Source organism: Xenia sp. Carnegie-2017, unplaced genomic scaffold, assembly GCF_021976095.1.
Source record: "Xenia sp. Carnegie-2017 unplaced genomic scaffold, XeniaSp_v1 HiC_scaffold_20, whole genome shotgun sequence".
In the NCBI taxonomy this organism is placed as follows: Eukaryota; Metazoa; Cnidaria; class Anthozoa; order Malacalcyonacea; family Xeniidae; genus Xenia; species Xenia sp. Carnegie-2017.
Window position 1 is genome coordinate 11,032,858 of NW_025813483.1, and position 19,406 is coordinate 11,052,263.

At 37.0% G+C, this 19,406-nt stretch overlaps 2 protein-coding genes and 1 long non-coding RNA gene across 3 annotated transcripts; 2 read left to right on the top strand and 1 right to left on the bottom strand.

The window, feature by feature from the left end:
- The first annotated feature begins 178 nt into the window (after positions 1-178).
- Positions 179-8,504, top strand: LOC124442316 (fatty acid amide hydrolase-like). The gene is made up of 19 exons (XM_046992811.1): positions 179-431; positions 622-678; positions 867-913; positions 1,023-1,205; positions 1,906-2,026; positions 2,102-2,194; positions 2,267-2,427; positions 2,495-2,580; positions 2,740-2,823; positions 3,067-3,129; positions 3,439-3,480; positions 3,555-3,590; positions 4,237-4,328; positions 4,391-4,427; positions 4,700-4,848; positions 5,510-5,572; positions 5,662-5,737; positions 7,370-7,454; positions 8,172-8,504. The coding sequence occupies exons 1-19, from the start codon at positions 279-281 to the stop codon at positions 8,374-8,376; spliced, it is 1,833 nt and encodes a 610-aa protein (XP_046848767.1). The 5' UTR covers positions 179-278; the 3' UTR covers positions 8,377-8,504.
- Positions 8,453-15,773, bottom strand: LOC124442317 (zinc metalloproteinase nas-4-like). Its single transcript, XM_046992812.1, has 6 exons — positions 15,473-15,773; positions 14,589-14,750; positions 12,753-12,873; positions 10,456-10,649; positions 9,643-9,870; positions 8,453-9,444 (listed from the first exon to the last, which is right to left on the bottom strand). The coding sequence occupies exons 1-6, from the start codon at positions 15,642-15,644 to the stop codon at positions 9,152-9,154; spliced, it is 1,170 nt and encodes a 389-aa protein (XP_046848768.1). The 5' UTR covers positions 15,645-15,773; the 3' UTR covers positions 8,453-9,151.
- LOC124442318 lies at positions 14,746-18,843 on the top strand. The gene is made up of 2 exons (XR_006947212.1): positions 14,746-15,225; positions 17,811-18,843. It is a non-coding gene; the product is annotated as an uncharacterized LOC124442318 (long non-coding RNA).
- The last annotated feature ends 563 nt before the right edge of the window (positions 18,844-19,406 follow it).

Below are 19,406 nucleotides of genomic sequence, written 5' to 3' on the forward strand. Positions count from 1 at the left end.
AATTATTAGGTTTACTATTTACACCCTATACACCATATTATACGAGTGACCATTATTCGACCATACCATTGGACCATACCCACTAACTCCTTTCTCTGACTCAACACCTTTGGGTGGGATTGGGATTCAACGATTCAACGAAGCAACAAGGAAGTGTGGTAACCTGCGAGCAGGAGCAACGATGGTCCATCGTCCAACTGGTACGTGAAATAGTCGATGAACCTTTTACAGAAATAACTTTTTTATTTCCTCTGTAATTTTAAACCCGTCATTGCATTATGGCTGGTGTTTTAGCCGCTATTATTTACGCTGGCATTGCAACGTATGCTGTTTTCTGTTTCATGGACTGGATAAAAATGAGGCGAAGAGATATGGTCAAGAAAGTCAAGGGAAAGCCGAACGAACCCGTTGAATGCAAAATACACGACGGGGTAAGCTAGCAAAGAAATCGACATATAGATAGAAAATCACTGTTGTGATTCGTGAAGAATTAAGTCAATTATAACTTGATGGCACCAGTTGTATACGAGCAGTTTCGAAGGAGTCATGCTTAGTTCATGATTAGTGTTGTTGTTTTATTGATGTGAGATATTTTGCAAATTGTAATTTTTATCTTCATAGGAATTTCCAGTACTCTCAGGATGGAAGTTGTATTTGTTACATTGTATTTTTACATGGGTGAGTAGCGTATTGAAAGGTTTATTTTGCCACAGAGATGTTACCACTAAGGTGGCTTAAATCCTACTTTCTCTCAGTTTTTGCCATTGCTTTATCGTGATTCATAATCTCAAATGGCTAATTACTGAAAATATTTAGACTAGCCTACTGTATCAATTGTAATTATTTATTACTTTACATTTACTTAGAAATTTGCTGCATTTCTAAAAAACATCATTGCCAAAGAAGCCCTCAAGTAATTTCTTTTTAAGTAAATTTTGTATTTCAATTTTGTTCTCATTTCTTTGCAAACGATGTTGGAGCTGGAATAACAAAACTTTGTCATCCACTTTACTGCTATCTAGAAATGCAGATGTTCACTATTTACGGCAGATGGCAATCCCTGATCATCCCACCCTTATCCCTCAAGTATTGCCGACTAAAGAACAAGATTGTCCACCGGAAGACATACAGGCATTGTTGAAAAAACCTTCTAATGTCAAAGGATTTCAACATATATCTATTGCCAAACTGATTGAAGCATACAAGTTAGTACTTCTCTCCATCTCCTGGGTCACAGACAGGGGTTATTAAAAAGGGCAAGCAGTCACTTCTAAAGGACACCCACCAAAAAATTATAGATGTCAATTTGACATTGTCATAGGAAAACGGGGTACTTGTACCTTTATCCCCTGGCCACGCCCCTGATCTTGTAGCCTATTTACTTTGTGAATTTTCACTAGTGCTGTGTAGCAGAGCTGGGCCAGACTCCAGCTATTTTTGCTTCCCAGAGCTCTGTGAAAAATTGGAGTTTACACAGCACTAAATTTCACTTTTTGTTTAATTAGTATGCCGTAATTACAAAGTTTATTATACCAGATTTTGCCATATTTTTACTTTTCTTCTTAAGTGTAAAATATGCGAAGTTTTTCTCCATAATCTCCAGTTAAGCTAAAGGTGAAATTTGAGATCTTAATTTTTTTGACTTCCAAGGTGATCTCCACCATTGTCTTCAGGGGGTACATTGGGAGGGGCAATTGACACCCCATCTTTGTGAAATATGTATTAGTCAGTCCAGAAACTGATTGAGGATGAGCAAGGTCTGTCTTACTCAAATTGTTGATTTTTCTTTCAATTCCAGAATGTGGACCCCAGTGCACCCCTGACAGTGTTAATTTCAGGCATATTTTACAATTTTGTCATTTTATTTCATAAAATATTCCAAACGTTATTTTTTCATTAATCCAGGAGCGGCAAAACAACACCATACGAAGTCACTACAAATGCACTAAAAGCCATTGAAATGTCCGAGAAGGATGAGATGGCTCTCAAAGCTTTCGTTCAAGTCAACAAAATGGATGCATTGAAGGTATCTTCAAAAACACGAAACAACGACACCAACCATGTATTGCACAATGAGTATTAATGTATCAGCATTTTATAGATGGCTGAAGAATCAACGAAGCGCTATGCTGAGAAAAAGATATTATCTCTTATTGATGGGATTCCTTTTGGTGTTAAAGAAGAGACACAAGTGGTTGTTAAAACATTCATGTTTTTGTAGTCTGCTGATTACCATCGCTCACGTAAAAAATGGTACTTCATTTAGGCTGGCTATCATACAAGATATGGTACATCATTCATGGGCGAAGAAGTTGAACAAACTGATAGCAACCTGATTTCGCGTTTAAAAGAACTGGGTGCTGTTATCATTGGAGTAACAAATATGCATGAGTTAGGAATGGGTACTACTGGTGTCAATCCTAACAGGTAAGCTTTTACGTACATGACTTATCGTTGTATGTTATGCTACTTGTATCCTTTGTATTCCTCTAAGATACCATGGTACCACCCGTAATCCTTATAATCTAAGTTGCTACAGCGGTGGAAGTTCTAGTGGTTCAGCATCAGCTGTCGCTGCTGGTAAGGACCACCATCGAGGTTATCACATCCGGGGATGTGTGGACTATGAAAACGTGTAAAATTGTGTATTTCTAGTGATGTAGACGTTTTCAAAAACACGTGACATTCACATTTGGTTTTCATTGCTTACTTTATATGTTACTGATCTGTGTACTTAAGGTTTATGTCCGTTTGCTCTTGGTTTTGACGGAGGTGGATCGATTCGTATTCCCTCAACTTTGTGTGGTGTTGTTGGAATGAAGCGTAAGTTTGTTATATAACGTTAGGTTTGTTTTATGACACAGTTTTGTTTTTTAACGCAGGTTTGTTGTATAACGTAGGATTGTTTTAAAACGCAAATTTTTGTATAACATAGATTTGTTATGTAACTCAGGTTTGTTATGTGACGTAGGTTTGTTGTACAGCGTAAGTTTGTTATATGAAATGAAAGTTTGCAAATAATTAGAGTCATGCAATCTGATAAATGCTCTCATTTTCTACATTTAGCCACTTTTGGTAGATTGACCTTACAAACGCCATGGACAGGAAGCTTCTCTATTACACACGCTGGTATTTATCATATATTTTGATCTTCCTTCCATCCATTCCTCCTTCTTCCCCCTCCATTCCTCCTCCACTCCCCTTCCTCTCCCTCCATCTCCTTCTCCCTCTCCCCTCTCCTCTCCTCTTCCTTCTTCTCCCTCTTCTCATTGACAGTGTTTTAATAGATTTTCTGAACTGACCTTTCTTGTCAACAATTGTCCTCTGCATAATTCTCGCTATTTCGAGAACACGACAGTATACCATATAGCACGACGCTACACATTGAGCCAAGATACTTTACGACATAAGAATGACAATGTTCTCTTTATTTTCCAGGTCCCATCTGCAATAACGTTCGCGATACAGCGATAATATATTGTGAGTTATGAACTCAGTTGTGTCTTTTTCACATGCAATATTCATCTTTGAAATTATATCATGTTTTCATTTAGCTCTTGTCTCTGGTCGCGATCCTGAATACCCTCCTGGTAAGTAAACGAATTTAACATCTACTTGTCATTTCCACTCTTCCATATTTTCGTCTTTTGCCTCATTTCACTGTACCAACACAGCTGCAGGAGAAGATGTTAACAAATCCTAGTCAGTACTGAGGGTCCTCCTGTCATTACTTGTTTAAAATTTTCTAAATTTCAAACACTTCCTCACTTCCTTCCTCTTTGTGCAAAAATATACGATCATTGGTCCCCCACCCTCAGTATATCTTGCGCTCTTTATCCAAAGGCGAATGTCAGCTTTTCTATTTTCAATCAATGTTCAATTGATGCTAAGGCTTCTTATTTCTTTTATATTGGCCAGTTTCGGTAAACTATTGACATACACAATCTTTTAAATATGTTCGAAAGTATGCTCACTCATGGAAACCAAATCAGGTTCCAAAATGTCATTCGTATTAAACAACAGCCTAGCAGCTTCCCTATCTACTGCTCCTCTCCATCGGCGTACAATTCCTCTGCATACGTATTGCGTAGATAGCGAGCCCTAAGGTTGTAAGAATATGACTTCTCCCCACAAGTACCTCTTTATATTTATTAATGACGTGTTTGTTTTACAGCACACTCATCTTGAATACAGACCATACTTCATTTTAGCAAACTTTCCTTCGTATGTGTGTAGGAATGATCCAACCAGAACATGCCACTCTTAAAGATTTTGAAAATATGGATCTTTCAAATTTGAACATTGGCGTTGACTGGGATTATGCACAGGTTACTTCTATCGTGACTGAACGATAAATTTCTGGAGTGTTAATCTCGATGTTTCTTTTTAGTGTGCCGATGAAGAGATCGTCGAGCATTTTAAAAAAGGTAAGGATTCATTCTCAACAAATGAGGACTATTGGGGTTAATTATAAATGAAAGAGGTGATGGATGAAAACAAATGAGGATTTTAGGGTTAATCAGGGGTGTAAAATGATGGACGAGAATGAATGAGAACTGTTGTTTTAATTGGGAATCGGTCATACACGAAATTACTACATTATCAGTTGACAAGATCCGTTCACGTGTATTACCTTTGTTTTCAATAAAAGGAGGGATTTACTTATTCTTACCAAAGAAAGTATTTATTTCTATGTCAGGTGTTGAATACCTAAAGGAAAAGGGCGCAAATATCGTCTCTATACAAATTCCTGAACTGGAAGAAACGCGCACCGCTCACGGAATCACAATATCTACGGAAATGGTGGCTTCAATAGACAGTAAACATCCCAATGAATTCGAACAGTTGGTAAGATCTTATGTAATGTCAACTATGCTCGTAAAGCAAACACAATTACCGGAGATTTTGCCGCAAGAGAGCTATTGCAATGAACGTACTTGGAACCAGGATTGATAACATGCTTCATTGCATGTTTCAAATCAGCGTATGATGCTACGATTTTATGCTAATGTTACGTGTGAGTCAACAAATTTAGATCTGCAACATCTTTGGCCCAAATATCAGAGCTAGTATTCCAGCTAAAAATCTTAGATCAGTAAAGAGGCGCTCACATGAGGTCCCATATCTATATAACACCTTAGTTCTTGCTAAATGCTAAATGAGTTTTACGTCATTGTACTTCAAATTATTTTTGTCCCGTGAGATTTTTTTCTTTTTTATTATGCTGTCTAAACTTCAGGGGCCGGTTGCACGAAGCTTGGATAGCGTTATCCATTGGATAGCAAATTTTTTAAACTTGTGAAAAGGTGTTTATATTTTTGTTACGACAAAGAAATTTTGTAATCTTAGAAGCAATATTTCATTTCAGTGATTGCTCAGCTCAATCCTTGTATTTTTCCTTTTTAACCGTTTAAAAAAATTTGCCATGGAATGGATAACGCTATCCTGGCTTCATGCAACCGACCCCAGGCTTTAAGTCTTTAACACGTGGCTATATTTTCTTGTCTAGAACCCAGACACGTTTATTCTTATGAGTTTTTTTAAGAAATTCGAGCCAACGGATTATCTGCTGGTGAGAGGATACAATAGTCTCATGCTCAAATTTCTTTTTGTCGACGTTATTGTTTGCGCATGCGTCATATATGTTGCTCTTTTATTCAGGCGCAAAAACAAAGGACTCGCGCTATCGGATTTATGAAAGAAATCTTCTCAAATGTCGATTGTATTCTAACACCAGGTATGTTTGATGACATATGGTGAAGTGAGACTTAGTGTGAGCAGTTTATCGGAGAAAATTATAAAAATTCTTAAAGCAGGTCTCTAATTAACCCGTATCCCACCATATGGCATCGTATCTCACCGTAACGTTTCGTATCGTATCGTAAAATACATCGTACCTTAACTAATTATTGTGACTGCCAAAGAGTATTTTAGTAAAACACAAGACAAAAGACACTCCGTATAAAGTAAACATTTTTCAATGTAAACGTTTCGACAAGTGTTACATTTCTTCATCATTTTCTACTGATGATGATATGTAACACTTGTTGAAACGTCAAGATTAAATGATGTTTACTTTATACGGAGTGTCTTTTGTCTTGTGTTTTATTAACTAATTATACCTTATACAGTAATCACTGTCAATCAATGTCAATCAATGTCAATCACACGACATTCCTACTTTAACATCAGTACATTAACGTTTCTACTGAACATTTGTATATGTGTATAGCCACGTTCATGCTGTCACATTTGAAACACTGAACAATTGACGCCACGTAAAAAGTGAAAATTACTTTTTGATTTATTAAAGCAATATTTGGCCCTAGTAATTTTTGTACTGTAACATTTTTACTACAACGTTCGTACTGTAACGTTTGCATGAGAGATTTCTATCCAATGAAACATAAAGTAAATAAATGATAGCGAGGGAAACGAGAGGATTGAGTAGGATGTAAAATGATTATATCATTGTCTTTGTACATCACTACAGCATGCTTGACTTGATCTTGGTGAGTAGTCTTATTTTTATGTCATTAGGAGGTATTTTTTGGATGTTTGCACAGCATATTGCCCACCGCCATCATCACCACTACTTTCATCGCCACCACCATCATCACCACCACATTCATCACCACCACCCACCACATTCATCGCCACCACCATCATCCATCCATTCATCCACCACCATCATCCACCATTCATCACCACCACCATCATCACCATTCCATCATCACCACCATTCCACCACCATCCATCACCATTCCATCCATCACATCCATCCATTCCACCACTTCATCCATTCCACCACCATTCCATCCCCATTCATCACCACCATCACCATCACCTTTACCACCACCACCACCACCACCACCACCACCACCACCACCATTACTCCCAACTATACCTGTACAATATAGTAGGGTGTACCACAACTTGCACGAACAAAAATATTGCAGATCTGTCTTTGACGAGCCAAGATAGTCCATCGACATGTTTTCTTTGTGTAATTTTCAAGGATATGCAACTGTAGATAACATTTATTCTCTCGCTAATTTTAAAGGATCTGCTTATGCAATTCTAGATAACATTTATTCTCTCTGTAATTTTAAAGGATCTGCTTATGCAATTCTAGATAACATTTATTCTCTCGTTAATTTTAAAGGATATGCTTGTGCAACTATAGATAACATTTATTCTCTCTGTAATTTTAAAGGATCTGCTTATGCAACTATAGATAACATTTATTCTCTCTTTAATTTCAAAGGATCGGCTTATGCAACTATAGATAACATTTATTCTCTCTTTAATTTTAAAGGATCTGCTTATGCAACTATAGATAACATTTATTCTCTCTTTAATTTTAAAGGATCTGCTTGCACAGCTAAAGAAATACCTTGGGATTACTTAAACTGTGGAATGAATGATATCTCTACAACGATAAAACACATGAGGTAATCACATCGTACTTTTACAGTTGTTCAAAAATAAATTTGTTGATTTTGAAGAACCTCTTTTCATAAACGTGCCTACCTGTACTTGGCGCAACACACCCCTATCTCCTTTAAAAAACCAACTTGAAACATAATTGTTCTGTTATCCTTCATGTTATTTGACACAGAATTATCTGGGATGTTGTATCTAGAAAATATCGGTTCACCTCAAAAAGTTAGAATATTTTAAAAACATGTCATTCATAACGGTTTATGTTCATTCAAATAAGAATGAGGAACGCACGATTGTTGCATGTTTAACAATACGATTGTTTTGTTTATGACTTACATGTCGACACTGTTTTGGAAAATATTCTTTTTTTTTTGAGCTGATTGTTTTATAGAGAAATGTGCTAGTCATAAAGTAAATTGTTTGAACACGGGAGCATCGCTTCATAGTTGGACGTGTAGATCGTCCAGGTTAGTGCAGTCCTCAGAACGACTGTCGGTGTTGGCTATCTACACACAACACGATGACGTATGAACCAGGCAACCAACTCAGCAAAACTGACGTTTACCTCTCACTTGATTATGATGACTTCCGCTAAGGTTGTCGAAACATCAGTAAAAACCAACACAAAATGTTGGACTCGGGATTGCACAATCCTGGATGATCAACATCTACAAACTTGTGCTTGACATATTGAATAAACGACAATCTTTCCCGCTATTAAACAGATTTCATTTCTTGGGCAACTTCACCGGCATTCCCGGAGTTGTTGTGCCCATTGGATATGACAACAAGGGTCTTCCTGTGGCAATGCAAGTAATGGCATCATGGTGGGATGAGCATGTCGCGTTACGCGTGGCTCATTGTCTCGAGGGCATGGTAACGAGAAAGAAACCGGAAGTTTATTTTGACATCATGAATCCAAAACAATGATATAGTTTGCTGCAGGCAAAAATGACTGTGAGTATATTAATCGATGCGTCTGATCTTTGTAAAACAATCTCGAATGTTCAAATTGATTGTTTAATGCAGGATTATAAATAAAAATGATTTACAAAGTACTCTTAAGTTACTGTATAGCTAGTTTTATGGCTAGTATTATTACTAGTATAATAATAATAATAATAATAATAATAATATATTTTATATAGGTATCTTATTTACATTTAGCGATGCGCATGCGTAAGCCAAGTTGTGGTTAAGAGCAATTTTCGTTGGAAAACCTGCAGCTTTCGACAACTGCTTTATTGATTGCTTTTTTTGTTTGCGTTTTTGATGAATTGCTTGCAGACCACAACGCGAATATTTTAAATATCTTTACAAACCCGCCATTTTTGTACGCTAAAAAGATATTGAGCTAGCTCGTCAATCGCGAGTTGATTAGAATCTATAAGAAATATTTATACGTCTAAAATTATATTATATTTTTCGTAGAGGTTTCTTTTTCCCTATTTGCAATCAGTGAAAATTGACCGCAAAATAAATCTGTCACCCATTGCCTTATGGGAAACTATTACCTTGTGATGTGGCAGGAGAGGACCGCTTTACTTTACGGTAAAGATAAGTGTGTGGGGGGGGGAGGGAGGGGTGAAGTATCAATTTCACCATAATGCAGTGCGTAGCATCATTCTTTTACGGTCAATTTGGGAATTTATCTGACATTACCGGACACGCACGCATGCGTGGTCTGTGCAATAAGACGGGGTGATCAACATATTTTTAAATCGCAATACTGCCACGTTGTGTTAGTTAGCGTAGTGAAACACCATGGTCTCGCCCGACGACCGTTTGGATTACGACAATAGTTGTGATATATATAGAAGCCACGGCTGTTCCTTACCATAAGGCCTTTTTTGAAGTTGATAAAGTGGTTGTTCGTCAAAAATCTATGTCTGTGAGGCCATTGGCTGTCCCAGGATTGACAAGTTACTCCTTTCTCCGTGTAGCTCAATTTCCCCCCGTAATCTCGACCGTCCCTCGTTTTACTTTTGATGCACCTGGCTGTTGATGGAAAATTGAAAGTTTTAGAGAAATAAGCTTAGTTGACGTGTACAGTGTGCATATTTTAGTTGACATTGGCAATGGTTGATATTTTCAATTGACATGCACGATGCGCAACGTATTCATTACTCTATGCTGTAATAAATAAACTAAATAGATTACGATATAAGCGTTGTAGATTAAATAGACGGTTATTACCAGAGTTGGCGGTGGCGATACGGTTACAATTATACATAGCGTTGACTTGCGCAATGTCGATGTCGGAAAGACGCTTACGCTGTCCAATGCGAACGTTTTTTGGGCCGGATTTAAGAATACGTAAGGTATGTTTGTTATTCTTCGTGAAAAATTTGCTTCCATAATGCATCACGGATTCATAGTCGTATGCGTATCCCATGCTATCCATTAAGTTCGCGTTCATTTTGTCTAAATATGGATAAAGTTAAGTCTGACGTAAGTATAAGGAGTTCAAGTGGATTTGTTTCTTATGTACCATCCTTACTATGACATATCTATGACATATTTATAAGGATTGTAGCGAGAGACTTGCCGAGCGAGAACTTTATGTTGGGCATTAATTTTTATCACACGAATATTTATAAGGAGATCAGGTGTATACATTGATTTCTTATGTATCATCCTCACTATGACATATGTATAAGAAGATCAAGTACATTGATTTATTATGTATCATCCTCACTATGACATATGTACATGGCGATCAGGTATACATTGATTTCTTATGTTTATCCTCACTATGACATAAGTATAAGGAGATCAAGTACAATGATTTTCTATGTACTATCCTCACTATGACACAAGTATAAGGAGATCAAGTACAATGATTATCTATGTACTATCCTCACTATGACATAAGTATAAGGAGATCAAGTACAATGATTATCTATGTACTATCCTCACTATGAAATTTCATGTAAGAAAATAAGGTACATTGAAATCTTCATCGACCCTCGCGATCTTTTATTCATAATTTCAACACATGCAACTTACCAAATTGTTCGTGATATCTTCTTTCAATATTTTTCCACACCACCCGTACATATTTATCGCGATCACTTCTGCTCTGTTCGTGCCAAAAACCCACGGCATGACCAATCTCGTGAATTATAGTGCCTGCATATTCACATCCGTTACCTACACCGATATCCTGCTTGCCTCCCTTACGCCCGACCGTTGACCAGCATCTAAATAAGATGAATTCCTTTATCATTTCGTCTGTTTCACATTAGAAACTTAGTTTTTTTATTGATTTTTTTGAGGATTGTTTACAACTAACACAGAGCGAATGAAAAAAACATTCCCTCTTCCCCTTGTGTTTCATTACTTTGCCTATGAAACCCATCCTCAACCCCCAACATACCGCTTACCGTTACTCATACCAGCCACCCTCTCCTCCATCCCTCTCCCTCCCTCCCTCTCCTCCCTCCCTCCCTCCCTTTCTCCCTCCCTCCCTCCCATAGCATTTTTATACATTAATACTATTGCAAATATCCATTTGTTTGCTCTTTTAGTTATCCTTGCTGAATACACGCGTTTCAAGATGACCCTCCGAAAGTATAATTAATTTACTGCGAATAGACTGAAATAGTCAGGGAGTGCGTTATGTGGCTATGAAAGGGCACTTCCACTTTAGGAAATATACATTTGAGGAAGTTTTTGAGCAATGTCAATTCGTCGGGAGAATACCAGAACTAATTCGATTCACAACGCGACTTTTTAAAGTCTTAGTCTTCGAGGGTATGTCTCCTTACCCATTACTTCTATCAACCGAATAAAACTCCCCCCCCGTGAAATCCTCCCCTTAAATGTCCATCTGTGAATGATAAATTCCAGCAAGTTTATGACTATGACTTTTGATTATAACTTACAACACACCCCACTTTCTCCAGTTACAGATGTTAATGAAAGAAACCCTGTTTGTCAAAGTGATTTTCAATACGTGATCTTACAGTACTTGTGACGAAAGATATCTGCTCAAAACTTCGAAAACAACTGCTATTATATTTCATGAATTTCCCAAAATAGCAAGTCAATCGTCAAGGCTCTCTGCGGTTCAAGTCTGTTTGCCACAGGAAACTACATGACTCACGAAAGGATTACACGATAGTGAAATATTTGTTCATAGATAGGAATAAATGCGATTAATCAAAGCTCCCCAAGGCTAAAAAAAGTCTGCAATTTGAATTTGACTTATTTGAGCGCTTTATGCTTACTACCTTGCTCCGTTTATGTATTGCTTTGTAAAATAAAGTATTGCTTTTGGTTTGGACTGTGGTTCGAACAGCATATGAAAACCATTATTTTAAAATCGTTTCTACTCACTAGGTTTTATGAGATTTCCCACATAGTTTTTTTTAACTTAAAAACGTTTATCGGGTCTTTCAAATCGAAGGTGAAACTATATAACCATCGCCGTCGACGAAAATGCAAAGTTCAACTTATAATCAAGACATGCTTGTTGTACTTTAGTTGGTGACACTTTACTTTTTGTATTTTCTAGTCCGCCACTGTTTAGCTGGGACCCTAATGCAATTTGCTGAATTAGGTAAGTGATTGGTGACTATGTGTTAGCAGTTTCCTAGCAATGTTCTAGCAGTGTCGAAGGTCTGATGGAATAGCATGCATGTACTAGACAGGCTTCAGTTTGATTACATTTTGTCAATGGTTAATCTTTCGAGTAAATTTATAGTTTTAATCACTCGAGACTCGCCGCAGTTTACGGTGCAATTAGAGAACCGGAAATTAGGAACAAAAATGACAGGGAGCGAGCGATAAATCTGCACTTTCATATCGCAGTGCGTTTCCGGATTGTGTTTGAAAAATCAATTACTCTAAAACGTTTTTCAGAAATTTAATTGAGTTCATTACTATGTTTCGGAGATAAAGACATTGATATTATACAGCGATGCCAACAATTGTAATTGGCCATTTTATTTCACTTTGGTAACTCCTGAATTGCAAGAAGTTAAATTTCCCATTACCTCAAGGACTCGTGTTTACTTGTGTAATACGTACACTTCGATCAGTTCCATAGCTACGTTCTGACAAACGTATAGTCGGGGGCGTAGCGAATTCTATGTTTTTGGTGGGTCTGAGCGTCAAATTTGTCGACAAATTGGACATGTCATGGTCATGGTTGAAAACGTATTGAAATTTCGTTAAAATTTACCGAGAGAGGAACAAATTTTTGTCGACGGTACAATGATTGGTGAGGGGGGGAGGGGTCTGGCATTCCAAACCCCCAGATCGCGACGCCCCTGCATATTGTACCTTTATTATGAACTCACCCGTCTTCTGCTACAAATCGTAAATAATCCACGTCTTTAGAGCGTTTCTTGTGAAACCTAAGACAGGTGTGTCTCTTCCAATGCCGAATCGCCTTGTGGATTTCAACTTTGGCTGAGTGCTCTAGGACATATAAGATTAATGAGTATCAGTTTCTTTTTTGCGGCTGCAACTTATCACATAGTTTTCTGAATTAGCGTTTGAAATTTAGACCTTGTAATACTATAGAGTACATTTAACTGGCATTGGCGTTTCTAACTCCAGACGTAAATTAACTCTGACAAGGACCGATAATTACTTTAATTTCGCAGGAAGTTGAGTCTGCGTGGTTTTTGAAGGAAAGAAATTAAGTCTTTATAAGGTGCCGCTAGTTTGAATGAAATGCAAACTAGAACGGGCACGATTTTTTTTATAGCGATATAGGAAGAATGTCAAACATAATCGTGAAGCGAACTGTGTTTTTTCTGCTCATAGAGTATCGATAACAAATCATTGCGAAGAGACAAACATGAAGAGACGGACCAATGAAGATTTAGTGTTTATTTAAAGTGTTCACGGATATTTTTGCAGGTTTGTAGATGTGTTTGCACATTTTATCTCCGCGCACAACCCCAATGCATGTAAACAATACATTGACTGCACGTCGCTGCAATATTCTTAGTCTACGGTCCCAAGTGAAAATCACGTTTGCCTGACGATTCAGTCTATAATTTGCGCACAGCTTGCTTTGCTAATCCTCTGTCGTAAATTTGCCGAAAGTGAAGCTAAACATAGCACGCGAAAGCGTCTTCTCGTGACGAAAGCTGCAGCTAAATAACGAGGGAAACTGCAATTTAACTTGTCACATGAATGTAAGTGTTGCCAACAAAAATGCCAATTAAAAAGCCCTATTTAGACCTATGTCAAACATCTTTTCATCGACTTCTAACAATTTTTAAACGTGCAATGAGAACAATTTCCTTCTCGGAAATTTCTTGCGTTTTATGAAATCAAATGTTTATAATTGTCGAAGAAAGTTTTGTTTGTCTTATGGTCTCCATTCACGCAATCGTTGCTTTCATTATTGGGTGTCCTTGGATGAACCCTCTGATTCATAATTATACCTTAGTTGGTGACATATAGGTTACTATTTTAGTAAAATCACCAGTTTTGTTTTATGTAGAAACGCGTTTGTAATCGTGTGCATTGCTACATGTACATTTGGATCATTTTTAGGATTATATTTTCTTGGGAGGGTAGAAACTCAAGTCTTACTGGTAGGGAAAGAAAGCTTGATAGCTGAACAGCGTCAAAACAAGCTTCCTACTGGTAGAATAAGTACTAAGAAGCTTATATAGCTGTACAAGTTCATTTACATGACAGCCATTAACATGCACTTACAGTAATAAAATCCATTATCACGGCGGATTTTTTTAGTTGAACTGTGGAATGCAAGAAATGTGCCATACATCAAGTGCTCTAATTGAGATTCTTTTATTTGGCAAATTGCATTGAAATACTTTTACTGTTAAATTTGTACTCGCGATTTTTTTCGTTGAAGACATAGAGAAGAGATTTTAAGGTGGTTCGTTTGTTGGAACAACCATGTACATCATCGTATCGTCTATTTCTATTTTTATGAAACTCTTATATTTGCCCTCGCATGTTTTAATTTAATTCAGAAAAAGACATTAGCGAAATATTTTAGTTATTTAAATGTCTGGAACGCTCTATTCCGTGAGATCTGTTGTGTAGTCTCTTCCTCAAGCTATCGTGCGTACAATTTCTCAAATTATAACCTTCGATCATTCGATACTAAATATTGAAAACGTACTACATGAAGTAATTGATACACTTACTCAAACGTTTGTCCAATACATAAGGAATGACACCGTTTCTCCATCTGGAGTTGCTATCTTTCTTAATGGCTCTTTTGCCTCTTGACTTTGCCCTTGCGTTTAGAAGCTTTATCTGATCGTTAGTGAGAACTATATCTCCTTGGAAGAATGTCGAATTCAAACCTATAGACGTGCATGAGAAACATAATTGTTTATTACAAAAGTCTTTATGTTCTAGTGTTTACAAGAACTCCTCGAGAACTAATACAAGAATTTTACAAAAAAAAACAACAAGAATTTGAAACTCGAGTGATATTTAACGATAGCAGCAAGCTCTTCATATCATCATATCAGATACTTTCAAACGGCTGAATGGTAGTCTTAGCTTTTCGTGTTCCTCCCCATCAACCATTTGTGTTTTTCTACCTTGTATGAATTAGAAACAAAGTTGATTCGCTTTTTTAAGGTGACAATTTGAAGCCCGGCAATTTCTGTTTTGTTGTTCGCGAAGCCGCCGCGTGAAATGAATGTTATTTCCTGTATTTTGTGTGTTCAAAATATGACTGCCTATCGATAGATATTTTCTGGACCGTGATTCGTAAAAGATCTTTCATTTGGTACTCGTGTGTGGCAAAATGTAAAATCCATAGACCATAAGGTACGTTTCAAGAAAGACATGGTTCTGTTTGCGTTGAACTAAAAAGCGCAATATGTCGAGACAGTTCTTTTGTCTTATAGAATGCACGTATTTTGTAATTTAAGTTGAATATACCGTCGTTCTGAGCTACTTTTTGTACACGTTGGGTTCATGCGGGCTTCTTTTGAGTAAGAATAAGAGGTATTGGAAAATGTGAACAAGTATATAAAACATTCTTGGAAATCAAACTTTTAACTCTTCGGCTTACCTTCGTTCACTTTCCACTCCGCCTTCGGAGATGAATTGCTTGCTGAAAATCGTTCGGCTATCGGGAAAGAATTTCGTTTCACTCTTCTCGAAATTACTTTCAATGATTTGGAATTGCCAGAACCAGTGAAAGTCAGAACACTGAACAGAAATAAAATTTTCTCGAGAAACATGGCAAGAAAGGTGATATACGTAGCCGATATCAAGACGTGTATACACGTTATTAGGTCGTCGCTCTTTCCCTCTCTATGTCTGTTGTCTTCACCGTGCTGTGTGACGCGCGTTTACATAAGGTCAACTCTGGAGTATAAATATGCCATTGACAGCCTGTTACATGCGTATAAGCTAAACAAACAATGACCAATCAATTAAGTAATGAACTTTCACTCAGCAGGAGTGTAATAATTAAAATGACGTTTTCTAAGCAGTGTACTTTGCAGAGCGCGACCGCCAAATTCGCGCTTGTGTCGACCGGAATAAGAAGTTGGTTTCCGCGTTGTAGTTGTTCTTTGGCGAAGACAGGTTTCCTGTCGTGTAGAGTTGTCACAAAAGAACGAAATCTCTTCAAAATCACTCTTTCCTCTCTATTATTCAGAGGTTTTTACCTGAGCATTCCCTGTTTCCTCTCCTCTGCGAACCGAATTGCATGGAGTGAAACAATAGCAGTTACTATGGCGTTATGTCTCTTGATTAATCGATCGTTTTATTTTATTGTCAGTGACAAATTATTGTCATTGGTATTTAAAAGTTGTATAGATTTAAATTGGTTAGCTTGATACTAATTAAGTTTAATGTGTTAGCGGTTTTGCAGGCTGCCAAAAGGGCAATACCATTACTTAGTTATCTAGACAGCATCTATTTGGAGGATTCGAATCTTGCTTCACGTAGACGATGAAAAAACAGCCGATTGTTCTGAGCATTTCCTCTCAGTTCTATAGTTACAGCGTTGTTTTGTCTTTCGAATGAAGCAATTAAATGAGCTTAGACTGAGATATTTATTTTTCAAACAACTAGAGGGAATAATACCACGAAGCATGGAAGTAAATGCAAGTATTTTGGCCACTTAGCAGTTAAGATTATTAAATCAATAGTTTTCCAAGCAGTAATCGTATTTTTTATTACGCACACATTGTCTCCAATGTTAAGTCTTGCAAAGCTGTTGAAAATGACTCCTAAATGTTTGTGAAGCATAACAAAGTAAATGGGATTTTATTACTTGAGCTAAAAGAAAGGAGGACCGTTATATCATTAATGCATGGTAAACATCGCATTTTAGAGTTCAATTTCCGTAATTTTCAACAACTCTTAAATCGACTTAATGTGTAAGAAAAACCTTCCTGACAATTGAGAAGTCTAAAGTCACTTTGTAATTCAGCCTTTCGTGGAAAACAGTCCATGGGGACACTATGGAAAAATTACAGCGCTTTTGTTGCAAAATATCTGTAGGGGTGGCAAATTAGGTTGTTCCTCTAATTAGGTTATTTGACCAACTTGCGTTATGTTATGTTTTATAGTCGGCAAACTATAACGAAAGACGCGAGAACGCTTTCAGCAAAGCTCGTGAAACAACAAACGACATAATTGTACGATGTATGAAGCTTTCAATAGTGAATAATACTTTTTCTACGGTTTCCTGCCATAGATCGAAACGCCGCTTTTTTAAAACATCCTTATACAAATGTCATAAACTTTGAAATCCCCGTCCTTGCTTGGGGCATTGCGTCAAAAGAGGTTTTCCGTTTACAGGGAAGGGATGGTCGAAGCTTAACCATATGTTGTAAAGTTCTAGCGACTTGGTTTTGTTTTATGATTATATGGACCCAATATCGGAGCTTTATCTAACCATTAAGAAACCGCAAAACGCGACTAATCTGTGGCTCGTCAAAACTAGAACGAAGTTTGATGCGCGAGTCAGGACATAACGCTCATATGACTCAGGAATCGATTAGATAGCCTAAAAGACCAATTAACTTTACAAGAATTGAAGTAAGTAGCACAACAATGTATTTCCTGAGGAAATACAAATGCTCAATTCCTGCTAGGCTTTTAAAGGTAAAAATATGACTAGAGTGTTATGCTTTTGTGTTAGTGAACCATCTACAACGAAGGATTTTCAACATTCGGCGTTCGTTTAGATTATATTTCCCAAGAATTTGTCATTGTCAATATGTATATTGTACACTTCCTCTCTCAAGCTAAACAGACCCCACAGGTTTTCAAGAAAATCTGTTTATCGTCTGTGTATCGTATCCTCAACTATTTAATTATCTTTCATACTGATATTCAATCTAGCATTTTCTGGTTTGGCGCACATTAATTTCAAAATTTTTTTCTTATAGATAGAACTGAAGTGAGAACAGGCTAATTGATAATAGGAAATTATTTAGCTATTTATGTATTGGTACTAGTTGAAGAATATAGCGTTGTTTGTCCTGCTGAAATAGCTAGATTTCCTCTGTTTGTTTGCTGAAACTACGCTGAGATCAAGAACGCTAGCTTTGTTTATTTGTTTCTTTCGTTGATGTATTCAGATAAATACGATAACGACGATGTCCTATGGAGAATGATAAACACTGCATCATTTTTTTCTCGTTATAAATAGAACTTGTTAAAAGCGCAACAAAATTGCTAGCATAAGGCATTCCCAGTAATGGCTACGCTTTTTATGATGATAATTATGTTCTTGTAAAGTTAACTTTGGCTCGTGTTATGAATGACTGGCAGATGGTGACTGTTACATGCTGATAAAGATTTACCAATGAGAAACCTTAAATATGCCGCCCTTGATTATGGAATTGAAAAGGTGTTTGTCTTTTTCCAGAACATTTGACTACAATCAAGTAATTTCATCTGGCTAACGTGTATATATGTTGCCTTCCTTAAAGACGTCCATAAAATCCAGCGGCAATGTCAAAACGTTCTGAATAGTTTTGTGTATATTTTTGTGGCCAACGTTTGCAACCTGTTCACAGCTCATTAGCATAATTTGCGCGGAAATGTCGGAATATGGAACAAGCATTCGGAATTCGGTCGGCTTTCACCACCAAATCATTAGGTAATTTCAATTATGAACAGGACATCAATAGCTATGTGTAGGATAGCTTAACCTCCGCTGTTATTTAATTGATTTTTAATTCAGCAAAATGTTCACAGTATTGCAATTTAAACTTGCTAATGATAGGTAATGAGAACAAATACGTTAGAATGTTCGGAAATCATCGTGCGGGCTTCGCTATTTAGTTTGGGACAAGTAATATCTGTTGTAGGAATAAGTTTATCAGAGTGGTATGCTTGTTTGAACATTCGTAATTTGAAGTTAGGTTTCAAACTGTTCTGTATAATAATTTGTTATAAACTTGTTCAACTTTCTAATGTCTTGTTTAACATAGTTTTTTGTTTTGTTTTTGTACATTTGACGTCAAGCCTACGCAATCACTAAAACATTCCATCCATTTTGACCGCTGTAGACAATTTTAAGTGCAAGGTGCATATCTCCCCTTACAGTGATTTATTTTGCATCACCATCCCATTTTCCATCTTCAAAGTACTGTCATTTTTCAAAGTACAGCTTAATGATACGTAGTTGTGAAAGGTTTGAGCGCTGTGCCTTCTCGAACGCAGTCGGGTAGTTCGAAGTAAAACGAACATGTAAGGCAAAAATCTGTGCAATATACTGTGACACATGGAAATCTTTAAATAGGGAATAATTACGTTTGGATAGATGGTAAAGATCAATATAGACCTCCAGCTCAGAAATATTCGCATCAGGCATCATAAAATAACACATAATCGTAAAAACACGGAAATTGAATTTGCTCTGAACGTATTGAGGCTAACGGCAACTCATCGAAATCGTTTATCAACGTAAGTGGAGAAAGTTCTACAGCTCGTAAAATAACAAATATTACGACGAAAATAGATCATTGTTTTGTGCT